Source organism: Aricia agestis, chromosome 17 (genome assembly GCF_905147365.1).
Source record: "Aricia agestis chromosome 17, ilAriAges1.1, whole genome shotgun sequence".
Classification (NCBI taxonomy): domain Eukaryota; kingdom Metazoa; phylum Arthropoda; class Insecta; order Lepidoptera; family Lycaenidae; genus Aricia; species Aricia agestis.
This window is the reverse complement of record NC_056422.1, coordinates 196,928-217,531: the sequence shown is the minus strand read 5'-3', so window position 1 is coordinate 217,531 and position 20,604 is coordinate 196,928. Positions and strand designations below refer to the sequence as shown.

Here is a 20,604-nt window from a genome sequence, read left to right as displayed (position 1 = left end):
GAAAAAAATCGAAACTTAAATGAAAGATGATACCACGTCTTATAGAAAGACTTTTGAACAAGCGTCAGCGCGATGTACAAGACGCACGGCGCCATCTATTATGAATTGTTGGAACTAACTTAATTTGAACAAATTTACGCATTTACACCCCCTTAAAACCCTTTTTTCCAGTAAAAAAGTAGCCTATGTCCTTTCCCAGGCTTTAGACTATCTGTATACAAAATTTCATTACAATCGGTTCGGAAGTTTTGGCGTTTGGCGTGAAAGCGAGACTGACAGACAGACAGACAGACAGAGATACTTTTGGCGTTTGGCGTGAAAGCGAGATTGACAGACAGACAGAGATACTTTCGCATTTATAATATTAGTATAGATTATGTGCACACTGCACAGCTGTTTTTGGGTATTCTGATTAATTAAGGGCCGCGCTACACCGGAATGCGAGGCGAGCACTTTCAGCGCTGCCATTCCGGTGTAGCGCGCTGCGCGGCCCTAAGAGGGGTACCACTTACCAGGGTTTTAAAAAGTTTTTAAATTTGACACAAATTTTGTTGACACCGCGCGCTATAAACTATTAACTAAAGTCCACGCAGACGATGTCGCGGGCAACAGCTAGTTATGAATAAAAACAATATTATATAGTAAAGTAGGTATGATTAGTTCTGTTACAATAATAAAGTAAAAAATAAACGCCATCTGTTTTCATATATTAGAATTAAAATGTTGATTGCATTGATATATTTTCTGGATGGAATATAGGCCAACACGGTACACTCGAACTCCTTTATTTTAGAGCGCCTTCTGTTGTCAACTTGTCACATATATTAGAAATGCAGTAGGAGTTCTATAAGTTAAGATAGATTGATTATTATTATATCAAGTGATAATATTATTAAACATAATATTCTAACGTATTAAAAACAATAAACAAAAACATACTAACTAATAAGTATGATTAGTTCTATGTTACAATAAAGTAAAAAATAAAACGCTATCTGCTGAATCGTATTAGAACTAAAATGTTCATTGCATCGATATATTTCTGGATTTTTTATAATATTATACATAAAATATGTTTAAGATTTTTGAAATTTTATTTTAATACACATCCAAGACCCAAGAACATTGAAAACTTTTTGTTCCGCCTGCGGGACTCGAACCTAGGACCCCCGGGATGAGCGCTGGCCAGGCGCAATGCGAATTCATTTTCATCGATATTTTCATGGAAATAAGATATTTTCCCACATCAAAATGTAGCCTATGTCCTTTCTCAGACTCTAGAATAACTGTGTACAAAATTTCATTGCAATCGGTTCAGTAGTTTTGGCGTGAAAGCAAGACAGACAGACAGATAGACAGACAGACAGAGATACTTTCGCATTTATAATATTAGTATGGATTAGAAATGCAGTAGGAGTTCTACATAAGATAAGATAGATTGATTATTATTATACCAAGTGATAATATTATTAAACATAATATTCTAACGTATTAAAAACTATAAACAAAAACATACTAACTAATAAGTATGATTAGTTCTATGTTACAATAAAGTAAAAAATAAAACGCCACCTGCTGAATCGTATTAGAACTAAAATGTTCATTCCATCGATATATTTCTGGATTTTTATAATATTATACATAAAATATGTTTAAGATTTTTGAAATTTTATTTTAATACACATCCAAGACCCAGGAACATTGAAAACTTTTTGTTCCGCATGCGGGACTCGAACCCAGGACCGCCGGGATGAGCGCTGGCCACGCACAATGCGAATTCATTTTCATCGAAATTTTCATGGAAATAAGATATTTTCCCACATCAAAATGTAGCCTATGTCCTTTCTCAGACTCTAGAATAACTGTATACAAAATTTCATTGCAATCGGTTCAGTAGTTTTGGCGTGAAAGCAAGACAGACAGACAGACAGACAGACAGAGATACTTTCGCATTTATAATATTAGTATGGATAGTATGGATTAGAAATGCAGTAGGAGTTCTACATAAGATAAGATAGATTGATTATTATTATACCAAGTGATAATATTATTAAACATAATATTCTAACGTATTAAAAACTATAAACAAAAACATACTAACTAATAAGTATGATAGTTCTATGTTACAATAAAGTAAAAAATAAAACGCCATCTGCTGAATCGTATTAGAACTAAAATGTTCATTCCATCGATATATTTCTGGATTTTTTATAATATTATACATAAAATATGTTTAAGATTTTTGAAATTTTATTTTAATACACATCCAAGACCCAGGAACATTGAAAACTTTTTGTTCCGCCTGCGGGACTCGAACCCAGGACCCCCGGGATGAGCGCTGGCCACGCGCAATGCGAATTCATTTTCATCGAAATTTTCATGGAAATAAGATATTTTCCCACATCAAAATGTAGCCTATGTCCTTTCTCAGACTCTAGAATAACTGTATACAAAATTTCATTGCAATCGGTTCAGTAGTTTTGGCGTGAAAGCAAGACAGACAGACAGACAGAGATACTTTCGCATTTATAATATTAGTATGGATAGTATGGATTAGAAATGCAGTAGGAGTTCTACATAAGATAAGATAGATTGATTATTATTATACCAAGTGATAATATTATTAAACATAATATTCTAACGTATTAAAAACTATAAACAAAAACATACTAACTAATAAGTATGATAGTTCTATGTTACAATAAAGTAAAAAATAAAACGCCATCTGCTGAATCGTATTAGAACTAAAATGTTCATTCCATCGATATATTTCTGGATTTTTTATAATATTATACATAAAATATGTTTAAGATTTTTGAAATTTTATTTTAATACACATCCAAGACCCAGGAACATTGAAAACTTTTTGTTCCGCCTGCGGGACTCGAACCCAGGACCCCCGGGATGAGCGCTGGCCACGCGCAATGCGAATTCATTTTCATCGAAATTTTCATGGAAATAAGATATTTTCCCACATCAAAATGTAGCCTATGTCCTTTCTCAGACTCTAGAATAACTACAAAATTTCATTGCAATCGGTTCAGTAGTTTTGGCGTGAAAGCAAGACAGACAGACAGACAGAGATACTTTCGCATTTATAATATTAGTATGGATGTAGATTATTCACTATTAGCAATTTTTTATTAATTCTATCCCTAAAGTAGGTGTATCGCTAAAACGAATGTTTTAGAAAAGGCCATAGTTGGCCTACGAATCCTAATACGCGACGCTAATCTGCCGAAAAAATTCCGCCCCTGCTTATCGCCCCTGCGGCCTGCGGGGCCACAGAATATTTAGGTATATGGTATATTAGTAGTACCAAGCGGGGCTATCTAGCAATTAGCGTACTAGCGATTAAAATATTTTGCTTACGATATACGTAGAGAATAAAATAACTATACAGGATGTAACAAAACTAAGAGATAATAATTTAGGGTGTGTATGTGTTGGTTATCATTTTATATCAATGGTGGTCTGTAATCTGTATTTTGGTGATCGTTTACTATTTTTGTCTGTGAAATGTTACTATTTCTGGTGATCAGTTAATTATAAGCCATATATAATTGTGTTAATTGAAGGGGTGAGTGGACAAAGGTGTTAATTAACAAAAAGTTCAAATAGGATTATGGGTGTTTGAAAATTGTAAAATATTTAATCGATGTAACTAATATGGTTTAAGTTTTAAACAAAACCAAAGTATTTATTTGCCTTGAATATATCATTATTTATTAGATAATATACATAAAAAGGTATTTATTATTTTAGTTTTATAAATATTGATAAATTAGGAACATAACACCTTTGTTTAATTTAATATAAATCATATTTAAATTATATGAACTTAAAAAGGTCTTATGTTAGAAATAAAAGAATTTAACGATTATTACTTGAAAAAGCTTTATTTAAATAAATAAAACGTTACAACTTAGAAGGTCTAGGTCAAAAATGTGAAGTTACAACTTGTTGGCAAGTAACACTATCAATAATAAAAATTAATCATTATTCAAAATGTTTATATAATACCATTGAGACTCTTTTTCAATGTACTCAAGCTGTGTTTTTATATCAGCTATTTTTTCTTTAGAGATTTTACCCTTTTGGTTATTACATGTCAAGGCAACTTCCGGGATAATATTAGGATTTTTTACCAGAGAAACTTCTAAATATGGTGTGTAGGGGTCATAGTTGGTCTTATAAAAATATCTACCATAATCTTCATGGCGAATCCATTTTACATTCCCTTTAAAGTTAATTTTTTGTTTTAATGTATTTGTATTGGGTATAACTATGCCCAAATCATTTTTTAATTTGGTAAAATCATAAAAATGATGATTCATATCTTCTATGATAGAGTTATTCTTAGATGCCCTTTTAATTATATTTCTATACTGATTAGGAGTAAATATTTTCTCATGCTTTCTCAATAATTTTTCTATACGGCCAAAATCTCTGTCACAATCAAGAAATGTATGACCTACCTCTGGAAATTTATGTTCAATGGATACAAATAATTTCTGTGCAATCATGTACTGATACAAAACAATTAAGTATTGATTCTTATTTTGGCCACTGGCAGAATCTGACCATAGCAACAAGTTTTGGGAACTATCTACATTAGCTAACTTGCTTAAACAGTAAAAAAGCGAACTAAGAACTTCTACACTGCCCTTTCCTCCACAGTCTTCAGTCCAAGTGCAGAAATAGGACCTATGTCCATTTTTATCAACTATATGTATACCTTCATTGTAGAACCAAATTTGTCTTAAATAAAAAGCTTTTGATACTGGAATTTTAGGAAGCGGCTGTGTCTGCTGCATATCAAAACTAATATATGTCATGTTTTGTCCAGACACCGCCATCTCCCTTTCCAGTTTTTGTAGCTCAAATGCTCTTTTATAGTTCTCAATATGTTCTTCAGTTTGAGTATTTGAATCACATTTACAACAAACATCTGTTCTTGGCTGCCTAAAAGAAAGATTGAATTTGGTGTTAAATATTTTTCTATATGTGCATTCCTTTATATAATATTTGGTAGGTTTATTTTCATCCTCACATTTTTTTGTGTACATTGAATACATAGTTTTAATTGTAAGTAATGGATTTAAGTACTGTTTGTGGATATTTTGATTTCTAGAATAATGAGAACTTTCAGATGGAAAACTTCTAATATGACTGCTTATATAATTTTCTACATCAACATCTACCTTGTGCCTGTAAGAATGAGTTTTTCCTCTCTGATCTCTTAGTGCTTCAACATTATTTAATTTAATTTTTGATTGAATAACTGCTAACTTTCTATAACCGATTTGAAACATATTAGAAAATGCAGTCTTACAAACTTTTATATTAGTACTTCCTTTTGGTAGAACATAGGTATAAGTTGTGCATCTCTGCCTTTTTGGGTTAGTTAATGCTCTTTTGACTTTTTCAACTGTTATAAATTTTGAAAGATACATATTCTTTTCATTATTATTTTTTAAACTATAATATTGGGAAAAGAGAGATGCACAATCAATATCACAAAATTTTTCATAACACTTATATTTGCATGTTTCCTTGCATAATATACCAAACCTTGGTTTTTTACTTTCCATTGTTTTACCCTTCCTTGTAACATAAGCTTTGCCTTCCTGTCTTAAAATACTATTCCTATTTTGTTTCCACTCAGCTTCATTTCTTGATCTCTTCTTAGATAACTTTTCTTTTAACTGAAAAATTTTTCTCTTCCTCGGTTGCAATATATTGTTGGTCATTGGAGATTCCTCCTGAATTTCAGTTGCAGAAATATCGTTTGATGAAGATGATGGTATATATTCATGATCGGTACTAGCAGGACTGTAGGGTTCTTCTGGTGCTAAAATGAAATTGATGTACAAATTAAATCCTGCTCAACAAATCATACCAATAAAGTATACTTTTAGTATGGTAAATGGAACGAATACTTACAAATAGGTGAATTATTATTATCATCACTATCTTGGGAACCATATTCCTGTGGTGTATCCTGGTTATTACAAATGTCTTCATTACCTATAAAAAAAGTTAACAATTTTATAATCACTAAATAGTTTAAACAAAGTCATTTAGAATTAATTTTCTTAGTAATAATAAATTAGATACTTAATACAATATAATCCCAAATACCTGAATATAGTTATACCTACCCCTATAAGTATAGAATGTGTGGATGTTTATTATGTTTTCACACAAAACTACTAAAAATTAATGAAAGTTCAATAATATTGTAGTTTCATTAATTTTCAGTGGTAGCTTATACTTCAGAATAGCAAATACATTTTTATATAGGTATATCCTGCGCGACAAAGTCACAGACAATGGCTAATAATTAGTATAATATACTAACTACTAATATACTACTACACATATTATGTGTCAAATTCACTACATTTTTACTAACCTTGCTCAATGTGATCGACAACTAAAATAGATGGAGAATGGCACTTCGTTGGGACATAGCAATCATTCTGAATATTTTCAGTATCTGAAAGTAAGCAACAAAGGTAGTGAAAAAATATGTCTTTTTGCCACAGAATACTACAATTAATTAAGTTTCCATACTTACTGTTTGCAACGTCGTTTGTACTGGACGTATTTGGTAAATCACTTGAATGACTAATTCTCTGATCGACGGAAGCTGAAAGCAATAATATTTTAGGACAGAAATATGTAAAATACAACACTAATGCCTTTTTATATAAACTAAATTAGTTTTTTGAAGTAGTACAAACCTGTCTCGCAGCTCACATTTTCTGTATTCCTTGTATTTTCATTGCTCAACACTAAACTCAATATTTGCCGTGAACGTGAATTTAATGACATAGTGGTTTATCTACACTTTATCTACACAATCAAATAATAACAGAACTATAACTATAAAAAACAATCTCACGTCTCACGAAGTTATGAAACTTTTTGACAATATCAAACTGTCATTCGTTAATTCGTTCCGTTTGGCGGGATGGGATCAAACCAAGGCGGGATATCGAACGAAATGTCATTGTCAAAAAAAGTGTGATCGGAAATGTGACAAAGGTTGTAAAATGCTTCAACCATAAACAATAAAAAAAATTTTTTAATTAGACAAATTCCAACAATGGAATTTAAAGACAAAATCACCATTGGTATAAGGATTTTTAAAAAAATATTATTTAATTTAGTATGAACAAAGATAATAAAGAACATATAACACCTTTGTTTATTTTTTAAACTTAAAATCGTGTTATGCGTGCGAATATGCAATAGGCACATTGGTAGATATGACCTTATATTATTCAAAATGTATTTATGTTATTGATCTTTCGAAAATGTATCAGCTCATACCACATTTGCAGTTCGGTAATGTTACGTGTTTGTCAGATATCACCTTTGTCAAGATCTGTATTTCTGAAAAGAATGAAAATTTGCGCTTTTTTAGTTCATCATTCGGTTTATCATCACATAAAACCTATGTTCATTCGAAAAAGTATATTTTTTAAATTTTGTCAGATAACACCTTTGTCCACTCACCCCTTCAATTGTGAAAGTAGGTATAGTTTCTTGAATAAAAGCTCATAATTCATAAGTAAGTAATATTTATTTCAAAGTAAGTAAATAAGGTCGTAGATTCATCGAAATCAATCATCACAAGATGTACTAACAAAATTTTTTATACGTCATACTTACTAAAATATTTAAATAAGTATACCTTACCTAGGTTATTATCATTCGATTTTTAAGTAAGTAACTAGTAAGTAAATATTTTAGGAGATTAATCGCAGTTTTAAAATGAAGTAGCGGACGGAAGCTATCTCTGAAATAAATTCCAAATACCTACGAGAAACGTAAACAAAACGACACATTAAATCTAATCTAATATCTAATCTTATCTAATATACACATATATCAAGAAAAACGAATAGCATATCAGTCACAACACGAATTTCGCGTAGGTATTGTTTTTTTTTTTTTGTGATTGCCAGAACGCGTCGTGGCCGTTTTCATTAGAGCCACGACGCGAATTTCGCGTCGTGGCTCTAATTAAAACGGCCTAAAAAAAAATAATAGTTTTCCCGCCCGCGCCATTTACTTGACACTGACCATGGTTATATTGTGCCATAAAAAGAAAAAAAAGAAAGCTGTCAAAAGTAATTGACAGTTCACGAAGAAGAAGAAGAAATAGTTTGACAATATAAATTCTATGCATCAGTTCCCTAATTCCTTGGTTTACAAATTTTTACAACCATAATATATTATTTACAAATTGAGGGTTTTCGAGGTCAAAAAGTGAATATTATATATATTTATTAACATAATACTGTCTAAACGGTTCATGGCAATAATCGGGAAAAAGGTTAACGAGCTTCTCGACAAAACAATGATCAGTTGATTGTCTGGACAGTCCTACAAAAACCTAAGTGTATTTCTTACAATAATGTATTTTGAAGCTAGTGAACGACAAACGGCTTAGTCATTGTTAGCGATGGAGGGAAATAACGAGGAATCGGACCGCGACCGCGCCAGGTGAGCACAGACATTGTTGTTAAATAAATAATTGTTGTGTTGTTATGGCCACCTCCTACGACTATTGTTTGAACTATGAAATTCTTGTTTTTAATTCTGTACCAGTGTTGCCAACTTTTTTTTACTAACCCACCAAATTCAGCAGCGTAAACCACCAGAAACCGCTAAAACCAAAATGGCCTCTCAAACCACGAAATAATTATTTTTGTTACTACAAAAAGGAAAACTTTAGTTACCTATGTAAAAGTAGGTACTTAACTAAAGAGTAAAGATGAACATCTTCAGAGGAATCATTGTCATTTACTTGTTCAGTTTGTGAAGAATATATTTCTTTAGTTCTAATTTTTGTAATACGGCATTTGGTATTATGTTGTTATTACAGCATTTGCCTTCGCATGCTAACCTTGCACGAAAGAAAGGCGACCCTTCATCCGGTTTCTCTGTTAAGTCTTGACAACATTCATCATGCTAAATAATCGCTCTATATCAGCGTTAGAATGTGATTTCCAGTGTGTGTCTTCAAGGGTTAGAAACATAATAAAAAAACTAGTGGTTTAACGTCGAAGCTAACACTAACTTAAATAATCTAATCCACTAAGAAATCCACTAGCCACTAAAACCAAATTTTTCCCGCCGAAAGGTACGTCTAAACCACCAGATCTAGTGGAAATTCCACTAAGTTGGCAACACTATTCGGTACCATAATGTTTTATGTTCTGAGATTGGCTGTTTTAATATTAATTTCCGTTGTGACAAGAAAAATGTGACCCAAATATAACATAATAATAAATTATTTATTTCTTACCACATAATGTTATAAGACCATAAAGTTAATATACCTAGCGGAATGGAGCAACAATCTCGAGCTGTTTGACAGCGAAATTGGTTTCATCTGTGTGTAAAAATATGTGTACGTATACACTTACACCAGCATGATTGAACATGATTTCTATGAGATTAAATTGTCAACGTGCAGCACGTGCCGACTGGATGTCAAAAAACGAGTGCTGCTGTCATGTATCACACGTCTCTTTTTACCACGCAGTGTTACTGATAGTGACATCTCTCTTGCTCAGGCCTTTGTTCCTCTATTCCGCTAGGTAAATTAACTTTATGTATAAGACAGAAAGTCAGACATAGTCAACATAATTATACACCCAAATAACTTCACAATATTACATCTGTAGAAAATAATTGAAATAATTAAATAGCTGGTGTCTAAACCAGTTTAATATTTGTTTAGATATTATGAGTTTATCTCTGCACCCAAGTCAATGACTGGGTCACCATGTGTGTTATAGTCGGGGCATTTTAATAGGTCACATTTGACAGTTCATCAAAATTGCACATCGTAACCTTGTAGCGATGTGCATAAAAAAGAAATAATTTTGTTTTGTTATAACTGCACAATTGACTAACCTTTTTTCAATTACAATTACATATTTATTGTAAATATGCCCGATAAGAATTATTTAACAATTTGCTGTCACTGATAAACAATTTTAAACAAATATAAACAAATTCTGATATTAATAATTGAATGTCATTACAATGTTACGTCAGCTGACCTTTTTTCTTTTTAAACTCTAGGGATGTTACTCTAAAAATCGAAATTGAATAAGTAGAATTACTTGTAACGAAATATTCCCATAAGTTAATTACCACGTTGTGAAAAGTAACACATATTTATGTGAAGTGAATAATGATAATACTTAACAGTTTTTATAATTCATGTGAATAAATGCAAGTTTTCTTGTAAATTATGTTTGTCTTATTTTGCTCCTTGACTTTACAAAAGAAAAAGGTAATAATGGGACAGGAATTCGTTTTTGGTTTTACAAATAACATATAAAATTCAAATATTTTATTTCAAGTCCGTATTGATTTATTCATTTTGGTCAATGTTTTTAAGCAGCTCACCTCACTATGGAGATTAATATGTCAAATGTGACCTTAATATGCCCCGACTGTAATGTGTTAATACATAACTACTCACAAACTCCATTCTCATTTACTCCTAAATTTACCTCAGTTCTAAGTTATTTTGAATTTTCTTTTATTTGGTATATTATATTTCATAATATTATATTAATATATCAGCGTCACCCAAGTAACATAAGTAGTAATATAGTCACATTTAATTAAAGAGAATATTTAATTAAAGAGAATATTATACTTTTACGGGGAGGCATACGCCAAAAGAAGATGAAGATATTAAACTTTAGAATGATATTGTGTATCGCTTTGTTTAAGACGAGAACAAATTGACGAAAGAGACCAACACAATGTTTACAGCGGAGCAGAGCAGAACAGCGCGGCGGAGGGAGATGGCGACCGTGGGAGATACAGGTATTGGGGTTCGGCCGGTATCGTTGTCACTAGCAATATATTATGTACACTTGCACGCAGGTTCTGTGAGAAGGACGAGACATATATTCACCTTCTCCTTGACTTCCTGCTATAACACAGAATAGAAACAGGTACTGATATACCCAGGCCACATATTACTACATCCCAGGCTATGAATACTCATTTACAAATGATATTTGTTGCACCAACCCGAACCACATCCATCGTTACGACTTACGAGTATTCATCATATTACAGTGATACAGCCAGTTTGTGAACCTTTCAATAAAAAATAATTTACTAGCAAGGGGGATTTTTTTTTGTAGTGTGTGCTCTCTTGTAATTTTTCTAATTATATATTAATCGAAATAGATACTGCGGCGCAGCCACCCAAATCGAATCTTTTCCTCTGACACAAGCACACGCCATTTCTTTCGATCCTGTGCGACATCTTGCCATGATTCGGCTCGTAACGCCTTCAAGTCCTTTTCTACCTGCGTCATTTCAGTGCTTTACTATAATATTATGACTGTATGTGTTCTGAATAAAGAAAACAAATTTTTTCAAGTGGTACAGTACGTGTGTAACGTGTCCGCAGCCTGCTGGAGCGGTGCGCGTCGCAGTCGTCGTTGGATGAGTCGTCGCAGCGGCGTGGCGGCGGGGAGGGCGGGGAGGGTGGGGAGGGGGGCGCGGCGGCGGCGCACGCGACGGCGCTGCTCGGTGCGCTGGCGCGACTGCGGCGCGACGCGGCGCTGTGCGACGTGCGTCTGTACGCGGCGGCGGGCGGGGAGGGGGGCGGCGAGCCGGGCGCGCCGGTGAGCGCGCACCGCGCCGTGCTGGCCGCCAGCTCGCCCTACTTCCGTGCCATGTTCACGGGTTTCGACGAGCGCGACCGCCCCTCCGTCACCATCCAGGGCGTGGAGCCCGCCGCGCTCGCCGCCATCGTCGACTACGTCTATGACCCCGACTCCCTCCACATCACCGAGGACAACGTACAGGTACGACCGCCGCACAGAGTTATACGTGCCCGATGACTACTCATTGGAATTCAATTTAAGAAACACAAAACATAAAAATAAGTAAGCAAAAAATGGTACTTAAGCAATTTTAACAATTAGATGCCAACAAAAGGGACGGTTACGAATTTACGATAGGATTCACCGATCTTAATCAAAAAATTAAGTAAGGAATCTTCAGTTCCATTAACTACAATTTATCAAAAATCTATTGCCGAAGGGTGCTTTCCAAATATATGAAAAAGGGCGATTATCACACACATCCCAAAAGGAGGGGACGAACACGATATCTCTCAATACAGACTTACAACTGAAACATTAATACATAATATACAACTGAATCACTTACAACTGCATTGCGTCATGCTACCGAACAATACGAGTTCTTTCATGGACGCGAAGTCTGTACAAATCTTACGCAATACACTGACTACCTGCTCATTGCTTTGGATGCCGGCCATCAGGTAGATGCCGTGTATACGGATTGCTCGAAAGCGTTTGATAGAATCAACCATTCCACCCTTTCTAGCTTAGCTTAGCTCGCTAGAATCGCTACATACATGGTGATCTGTGGAGATGGATCTGCTCCTATATCAGTAATCGCAGCAAGGTAGCGGCATTGAGGGCCTGTATTTCTGACTTCATTACGATCACGCCTGGAATCACTCAGGGTTCGCATCTCGGTCCGATCCTCTTCAATTTGTACGTGTACCATATCGAGATTTGCTTCCAAAATTCTCGTCACTTGCTCTACCGTCTACGGCCTTCGCAGACGACACTAAAATTTTCAAAATTATAGATTCCAAGGACGACTGTGAACTACTACAAGAAGATTTAAGATCATTGGAATTGTACTGTAAAAGTAATCAACTTCATCTAAATACCGATAAATGTTGTTATGTAACTTTCACAAGGAAGCATACCCCGCCATCTTACGAGTACAAGATGTTAGGTAGACCTATCGATCGTGTTTCTGAGGTGCGTGATCTCGGCATCTATATAGATGCTAAATTGCATTTAAATTTACGTAATGATAGGGATAGTGACGAAGGCATTTAAAGCATTGGGTCTTATAATCCGTCTCAGAAGCCTTTCCGTAGGGGTAACACTTTGGAAACGCTTTACATGTCTTGTGCGCAGTGTTCTCGTATTCGGTAGCGTGGTGGAGTCCCAGTTATAACGTCCACGTTCAGAGATTGGAAAAAGTCCAAAAAAACGTTGATAAAATACCTTAATTACCACTCTAAAAACAAACTAGGGATGGCAATCTGGAAAACCGGATCCGGAATTTCACCGGATCCGGTATCATTTTACGGTTACCGGATCCGGTCCCAATATACCGGATCCGGAGACCGGATCCGGTGTTAGTAATTGGTAGCAAACTGATATGGTCGTTGCATGAAAAAGGTGCTTCAAATACGTTACGCGTGGTGTTTAAGCTTTATCTTGTTATTTATGATAATATTTTGCTGACAATAAAGCGAATTAGTACACTAGTGTTTGAATAGGAGCGGTAAGGGCCTTTCAGCCATAAGCAGCTTTATTAGAAGTAGTTTAACAGGTGACGCTTTGGTAGTCACACTTTGGTTGATTCCTCCTCCTCATGAAATATCATGAAGGCTGGTGTCTAGCGTAGTGCGCACTTGGTCAGACCATCTGATAGGGCTTCGGCCTCTTGAACGGCGACCGTCAACTTTGCCTGTAACCACAAGATGTTCAAGGTTATGGCCATCCTTTCTTGCGATGTGACCAAAGAAATCCAAAACTCTTCGTAGGCATATCGACGACAGTCTTGTTTTTATCTTTAAGTCACTAAGGATGGATGGAGACGTTGGTACGAAAGGCGGTCCATGGAATTTGGAGCATTTTCCGCCAGCACCTTATCTCGAAGGCGTCAATTTGATCGCGATCCGCTTTCTTAAGAGTTCACGTCTCCGCTCCGTAGGTGAATATGGAGAAAACTAAGGACTGGACAAGTTTGATTTTTGTCTTCCGTGAGATGTTACGATCTTTCCATATTCTTTGGAGTTGCGACATTGCATTCTTGGCCATACCTATAGGTCTTCTGATCTCCTTTTCGCATTAGTTGATTAGTTACTTTTAAATTATAAGTAACAAATCGTTAATATAATTAATACCAACTCGCTATTAACTACAGCTAAGTCTTAATTATTTTCTTGATGTCTATAATTCTTTGCATTGATTTGGGTCAAAACTAAAAAAAAATGTATATTTATGATTTATTTTTATGAACAACCCACATATAAGTTTAATGACACTTGAATAACTCAATTATTTTGAACTAATAGAGCGTTTGTGGCCTAGTGGGTAGACGTATGATTCGCACTGGAGAGGGTGCTGATTCGATCCCGGGTGGAGGCGTGAACTAATGAGACATATTTTTCAGATCTCAAGTGCATAATACGGAAGCTCGTATGGAAACATCGTGAGGAAGCTCTCACTTGGTTTAGTCCCAGACGTACTGATCTGCTCATTCCTCTGGACTAGGCCGACTATGTTGCGAGAATGCCGTGTATATGCTTGGACAACTATACGCATATTTGAAATCATGTACGAATCACTACGGTATATGAAAAGTGGTAACTTCGCTTTGAAAAAAAAATTATGTCATCTACAACAGATGCAAATGCCTTGTCTTTGAACTAAAATGCAAAAATTAGGATGATTTTTACTTTTCAGTTTAGTTTCATCAATCCGGTCGGATTGATGGGAATCCGGTCAAATCCGGTCCGGATTGAAAATGACGCCGGATTGCAATCCCTAAAACACACATATTACAAACAAAGCATCAAACTACATCACATGCAGTCTTTGTGCTTCAGAGTCCAGACGTGACTACCTAGATGCTATTTTCCTTTATGAAATTGAAAAATTATACCAGCTCCCCAGACTTATTAAGTCTGGTACATTTCAAAGTTCCTCGATCTTTTTCCTCACGTTCTAAAGACACTTTTCACATTCCATTTTACCATAGAAATTATGCAATTCTCAAGCGTTCTTGCACACGTTATATTAAAAAAAATTATGCAAAGTAGACATCTCCTCAAAGCTGCGCTATTATAAGAGACAAGTTAGCGAGCTGTCTGAATTGTAATTATTAGTAGTAATTTGTAAGTCCACATTATTGTTGTGTATTATTAACCCAGTACCTGGATGACCGAGCTTAGCTTGGTATAGCAAACACTTGGCTTCGTGTTATTTAACAACGCCATCTGCTGGAATAGCTTTAGCTGTTGTGTCGTTAAAGCGATTAGTTGCTCACAAAATAGTATTATTATTCGCCAATAGATGTCAGGAAGAGTCATATTTTTCAGTTTATCGATTATCGATAGAACACGAATAAAAAGACATTTTCTAAAAATGATTCCTGGCTAGCATGAAAATCGTTGGAGCCGATTCTGAGATTCCAATTATATATATATACACAAAAATTATTGCTCGTTTAAAGATATAAGATTAGGCATTGTCATTAGTTTTGTGATCGCGACTGTTACTTAACAAACGCATCCTTTAAATTTTTCATAGTTTAGCAATTAATGGTAATTTAGGTTTATTTGTAATCATATTTGTAAAAAAACTTTTTGCCTTAATAAATAAATTAAAAAACAAAAAGAAATGTCGTGTTGTTGTATCACGTCAGTGCGTGTGGTGTCATGGTGTGTGGTGCAGGGCATCCTGTCGGGCGCGTCGCTGCTGCAGGTGGGCGGGGCGCGCGCCGCCGCCTGCCGCTTCCTGGCCGCCGCGCTCGCGCCCGACAACGCGCTCGGCATCCGCGCCTTCGCCGAGCTGCACGCGTGCGCCGACCTCGCCGCCGTCGCCGCCGCCTACGTCGAGCGCCACTTCGCCGACGTGCTGCAGGGCGACGAGTTCCTCGCGCTCGACGCCGACGCCCTGGCGCGCCTCCTCGACAGCGACCGCCTCGCCGTGCCCGACGAGGAGGCCGTGCTCGACGCCGCGCTGCGCTGGCTCGCGCACGACCCCGCCCCCCGCCGCCCGCACCTCGGCGCGCTGCTCGAGCACGTGCGCCTGCCGCTGCTGCCGCGCGACGCGCTCGTGCAGCGCGCCGCCGCCGAGCCGCTCGCCTCCGCGCCGCTGCGAGTCAAGGACCTGCTCATCGAGGCGCTCACCTTCCATTTGCTGCGGCCCGAGCGCCGCGCCGCCGCCGCAGCCGCGTGCCCGCGCGCGCGCCCGCGCCGCCCGCCGCGCCCGCCGCGCGCGCTGCTGGCCGTCGGCGGGCAGGCGCCCAAGGCGATCCGCGACGTGGAGGCGTGGGAGCTGGCCGGCGCGCGATGGCGGCCGGCGGCGCCGCTGCCGACGCGCCGGTGTCGGGCGGGCGTGGCGGCGGTCGGCGGGCGGCTGTACGCGGTGGGCGGGTTCAACGGCACGCTGCGGGTGCGCTCGGTGGACGTGTACGACGTGGCGACGGACTCGTGGGCGCCGGGGCCGCCGCTGCTGGCGCGCCGGTCGACGCTCGGCGTGGCGGCGGTGGGGCCGGTGATCTACGCGGTGGGCGGGTTCGACGGCGCGACGGGGCTGAGCTCGGCGGAGATGCTGGACACGCGCGAGGGCGTGTGGCGGGCGATCGCCGGCATGAGCACGCGGCGGTCGTCGGTGGGCGTGGGCGTGCTGGAGGGGCGCGTGTACGCGGTGGGCGGGTACGACGGCGCATCGCGGCAGTGCCTGCACACGGTGGAGGTGTACGAGCCGGCGGCGGACCGCTGGGAGCCGGCGGCGGAGATGGCGGCGCGGCGCTCGGGCGCGGGCGTGGGCGTGGCGGGCGGCGCGCTGTACGCACTGGGCGGGCACGACGGGCCGGCGGTGCGCCGCAGCGTGGAGCGGTACCGCCCGAACTCGGGCTGGGCGCCGGCCGCCCCCATGGCGCACGCGCGCCGCAACGCCGGCGTCGCCGCATACCTCGACCGCCTCTACGTGGTGAGTCGCCCGATTATTATTATTTACTATATTTTATGATTCCCAAAAACGTTTCGTGACAAGTCTCACACTCCGTGCTACGCAAATTTCTTACACGTCATCAAAAAAAGCAAACGAAATAAATAATAATAATAAACGACGCTGCTATTATTCTTCAACTACAGTTTTCATTATTTATTTAATAATCGAACTATCATATCACTGCTCGAAAAAATTGTGAAAAACAAGCTACATCGAAAGAAAAATTGATATAAACCAACACGGATTTCTCCCAGGTGAATCGACTACTTAAAATCTTATAGGTTACGTCTCGGATATTTATGAGTATGACGCATTGGAAAACAAGAAAGTTACATACAGATTTTTCTAAAGCCTTTGATGTAGTCAACCGTCCAACCCTAATTGCTAAGTTAGGTCATGCTGGCATATTATGTGTTTCTCTATTGAGATCATAGTAAAAGGAGGGGAAGTAGGTTAACTCCGGCCCAATCCGCGTTATAATTACTGTACGGGTCTGTACACCTTACACGCTGATAATCATGATTGATTATAGAAACAGCCTTAAAATGATAACTGTTTATTGATATGTCGCAGCCGACTGGTTTAATTAGCCGTTCAATCAAACAGCTAGCCCTTTGATTGAACAACGCCATTCAATCACACGTCTAGCTTTTAGATTGAATATTTTAGTCGCTCAAAACGTTCAACACTACGTTACGTCGAAGTTTTGAAAGGTCTATATAATTCCGCGTCTATGTCCGTCCGAGTACAGGGGGCCACAACAAGGCCAATCTATTTGCATCGAGGAGTGAGACAGGCGGATATTATTTCCCCGAAACTGTTCACAAATGCGTTAGAGGACGCCTTCAAGACCCTAAACTGGAAAGGATGTGGCATAAACGTTAATGGCAAGTACCTCTCACACCTTCGTTTCGCTGACGATATCGTCATATTGGCAGAATCGTTGGAGGACTTGCAGAAAATGTTGAACGACCTAAATGAATCTTCCCGGCGGATCGGTCTCGGGATGAACTTGGACAAGACGAAAGTCATGTACAACGAACATGTTCTCCCGAGACTGGTTGCAGTTAACGGTGTCTTTCTCGAAGTCGTAACGGAATATGTCTATTTGGGGCACATACTGCAGGTAGGTAGACATAACTTCGAGAGAGAAACCGATAGGAGGATACAGTTGGGTTGGGCAGCATTCAGGAAGCTAAGCCACATTCTCACGTCGCATATTTCGCAGAGCTTGAAGACGAAAGTCTTCGATCAATGCGTGCTTCCCGTTATGACCTACGGGGCGGAAACCTGGCCTTTTACAGCAGGGCTAGCTCGTAAGTTTTCCGTCGCTCAGCGTGCTATGGAACGCGCTATGATCGGAGTTTCTTTGGCGGATAAGCTTCGAAATGAAACAATTCGTCAAAGAACTAAAGTCACCGACATAGTGCAGAGAATCAGTACGCTGAAGTGGAACTGGGCTGGTCACGTAGCTCGAAGAACGAAAGAAAGAAGGTCGCTGGAGTAAACTTACTCTGGAATGGAGACCAAGGCTGGGAAATCGGGGTGTAGGTCGACCTCCAACTAGGTGGGACGACGATCTCCGCTTAGTTGCAGGCCCATGTTGGATGCGAGTAGCAGGAGATCGGTCATCTTGGAGTTCATTGAGAGAGGCCTATGTCCAGCAGTGGACGACTATAGGCTGATATGATGATGATACAAGTGTTATTAAAGAGACAAAAATTATGGAGGCACATACGAGTGAATCAAAATTTCAACAAATATTCGAGGAGAAATTACGGGATTATGAAATACATCACCAAGGTATTTATTGCAATTCCATAAATAATAAATCAGCTATAATTATTGCATGTGCTAAATATGTTCAAAATTAGTTAGAATACAGTTTTTTCAGCCCCCCGAAAGAGGGGGTTCGGGGGGCACAGCCCCCCGCCAAAACAAAAACAAACACAATCCAGAAAGTCCAAAAGTTGGTTAGGTTAGGTTAGGTTAGAACTTAGACCACAACACAGAGGGAGCCGAGCGAGCGCAGCGAGCGTGCTGCGGCAGCAGCCGGCGACCGTCATCAAATAAAAGGGGGGCTCAGGGGGCGCAGTCCCCCGCCAAAACAAAAACAAACACAATCCAGAAAGTCCAAAAGTAGGTTAGGTTAGGTTAGTGACTGTGCTGCGGCAGCAGCCGGCGACCGTCGCAAAACACGCCTCAGAATTTTTTATTTTTACTTATTGCATTAAACTTTTGGTCACCCCTTAAACTTAATCCGAGAATAATTTTTCAATAAAATAAAAAAAGTTTTCCTATTCTCCTAAATTACATATTAAACTAATGGTCACCCTAGTTAATTTGCCATTAAACCAGTTGGCTAAGCGTCGTCTAGCTGTAGTGTTGAACGTTGTAGTCAACAAGTCGACTAAACGACGTAAAGCCGTGTAATTGAATGGCGTTGTTCAGTCAAAGGGCTAGCTGTTTGATTGAACGGCTATTTAAACCAGTCGGCTGCGACATATATATCTGATTTACTATTATTAGTCAATTACTTATTTTTAATTACGATTAAAAACAACTAATTGACTGTAGTCTGTATTCTGTAAGTAGTTAGTTTATATACCTACAATACAGAGAAATCGGCATTACTAAACGTAAACAAAGCAATAGCGGCAAATTAGTTGACGGATCAAAAGTACCTAAAACATTCTCTTATACTATGTTCTAGTGGGAAAGTAGACCTACCTACTTCCTCTGTGTTATAAAAAACTAATAATTACAATAAAAAAGAAGTAAGTAGGGTCTAGTATGAAGTAGGTACTTATCTCATCATCAAGTAAAAATTATTTGCTAGAATAAGTGAGTAGTACCTTTCCTGTTCAACAAGTAATCAGTAATCAGGACAATTCTGGAATTGTTAAATTATTATTAAAACACCCAAACACGGAAATAGTTTCTCCTGCGATTATTATCAGACATTTTTGATTCGTTTAGCCGCGGCGCCGAAAAGCCGTGACGCGCGAACCTCGTGCAGTGGACCAGACTGGTACACCGCGAATCCACCCTAAGATTTTATTAAGTAACGGCGCGGGCGTCCTTAATAAAATCTCAGCGAAATATTGGTATAAAATGCACAGCATAATTTAACATTCTAGACTGTTCTACACTCATTATTTAAAAAATAAAAAACCAAAATAAAATATTTGCAGGTGGGCGGGGACGACGGCGCCGCTAACCTCGCGTCCGTGGAGGTGTTCGACCCCAGCACGGAGCAGTGGTCGGTGCTGGCGGCGCCCATGGCGGTCGGCCGCTCCTACGCCGGCGTCGCCGTGGTCGAGCTGGCCGCCTGACCCGCGCCCCCCGCGCCCCCCGCGCCGCACTACGCCAACACGCGCGCCTGCCGCCGCCCCGCCGACGACGACGACGACGACGGCTACGAGCCGGTTGGCGCGGCCTGCTGGCACGCCTGCCGCCGCCACCGCCGCGCCAGCCAGACGCTCGAGTTCAACGAGCACCGCGCCGGCACCGTGCCGCGACGCCCGCCCGCGCCGCGCCTGCCCCGCGCGCTCGCCGCCTCGTGCGGCACCATCGACGCCCCGCCCCGCGCCGCGCCGCCCGCCGCCGCCCCACCCCCGCCCCCGCCCGCGCCGACGCACGAGCCGCTCGACGAGGAGGCGGACCTGTCCGAGACCGCCTCCGTCTCCGACTCGGGCTCGGCCGAAGACGGCGCGCCCGACCGGGCGCAGGACTGAGCGAATCT

The 20,604-nt window shown here is 39.6% G+C and overlaps 2 protein-coding genes across 4 annotated transcripts; one reads left to right on the top strand and one right to left on the bottom strand.

Annotated features, from left to right (window-relative positions):
• Window positions 1–3,857: 3,857 nt before the first annotated feature.
• On the bottom strand, window positions 3,858–7,153 carry LOC121735220. Of its 2 annotated transcripts, XM_042125960.1 has the most exons (5): window positions 6,750–7,153; window positions 6,584–6,655; window positions 6,419–6,502; window positions 5,947–6,030; window positions 3,858–5,854 (listed from the first exon to the last, which is right to left on the bottom strand). In XM_042125960.1, the coding sequence occupies exons 1-5, from the start codon at window positions 6,838–6,840 to the stop codon at window positions 3,993–3,995; spliced, it is 2,193 nt and encodes a 730-aa protein (XP_041981894.1). In that variant the 5' UTR covers window positions 6,841–7,153; the 3' UTR covers window positions 3,858–3,992. The 2 variants fall into 2 exon arrangements, with proteins under 2 accessions (XP_041981894.1, XP_041981893.1); XM_042125959.1 differs by having other exon boundaries at window positions 6,419–6,655.
• A 1,042-nt stretch (window positions 7,154–8,195) lies between these two features.
• On the top strand, window positions 8,196–20,387 carry LOC121735221 (ring canal kelch homolog). Of its 2 annotated transcripts, none has more exons than XM_042125962.1 (5): window positions 8,196–8,520; window positions 10,816–10,869; window positions 11,468–11,867; window positions 15,576–16,838; window positions 20,054–20,387. In XM_042125962.1, exons 1-5 carry the CDS (start codon window positions 8,480–8,482, stop codon window positions 20,192–20,194), a joined length of 1,899 nt encoding a protein of 632 aa, XP_041981896.1. In that variant the 5' UTR covers window positions 8,196–8,479; the 3' UTR covers window positions 20,195–20,387. The 2 variants fall into 2 exon arrangements, with proteins under 2 accessions (XP_041981896.1, XP_041981895.1); XM_042125961.1 differs by having other exon boundaries at window positions 10,774–10,869.
• The last annotated feature ends 217 nt before the right edge of the window (window positions 20,388–20,604 follow it).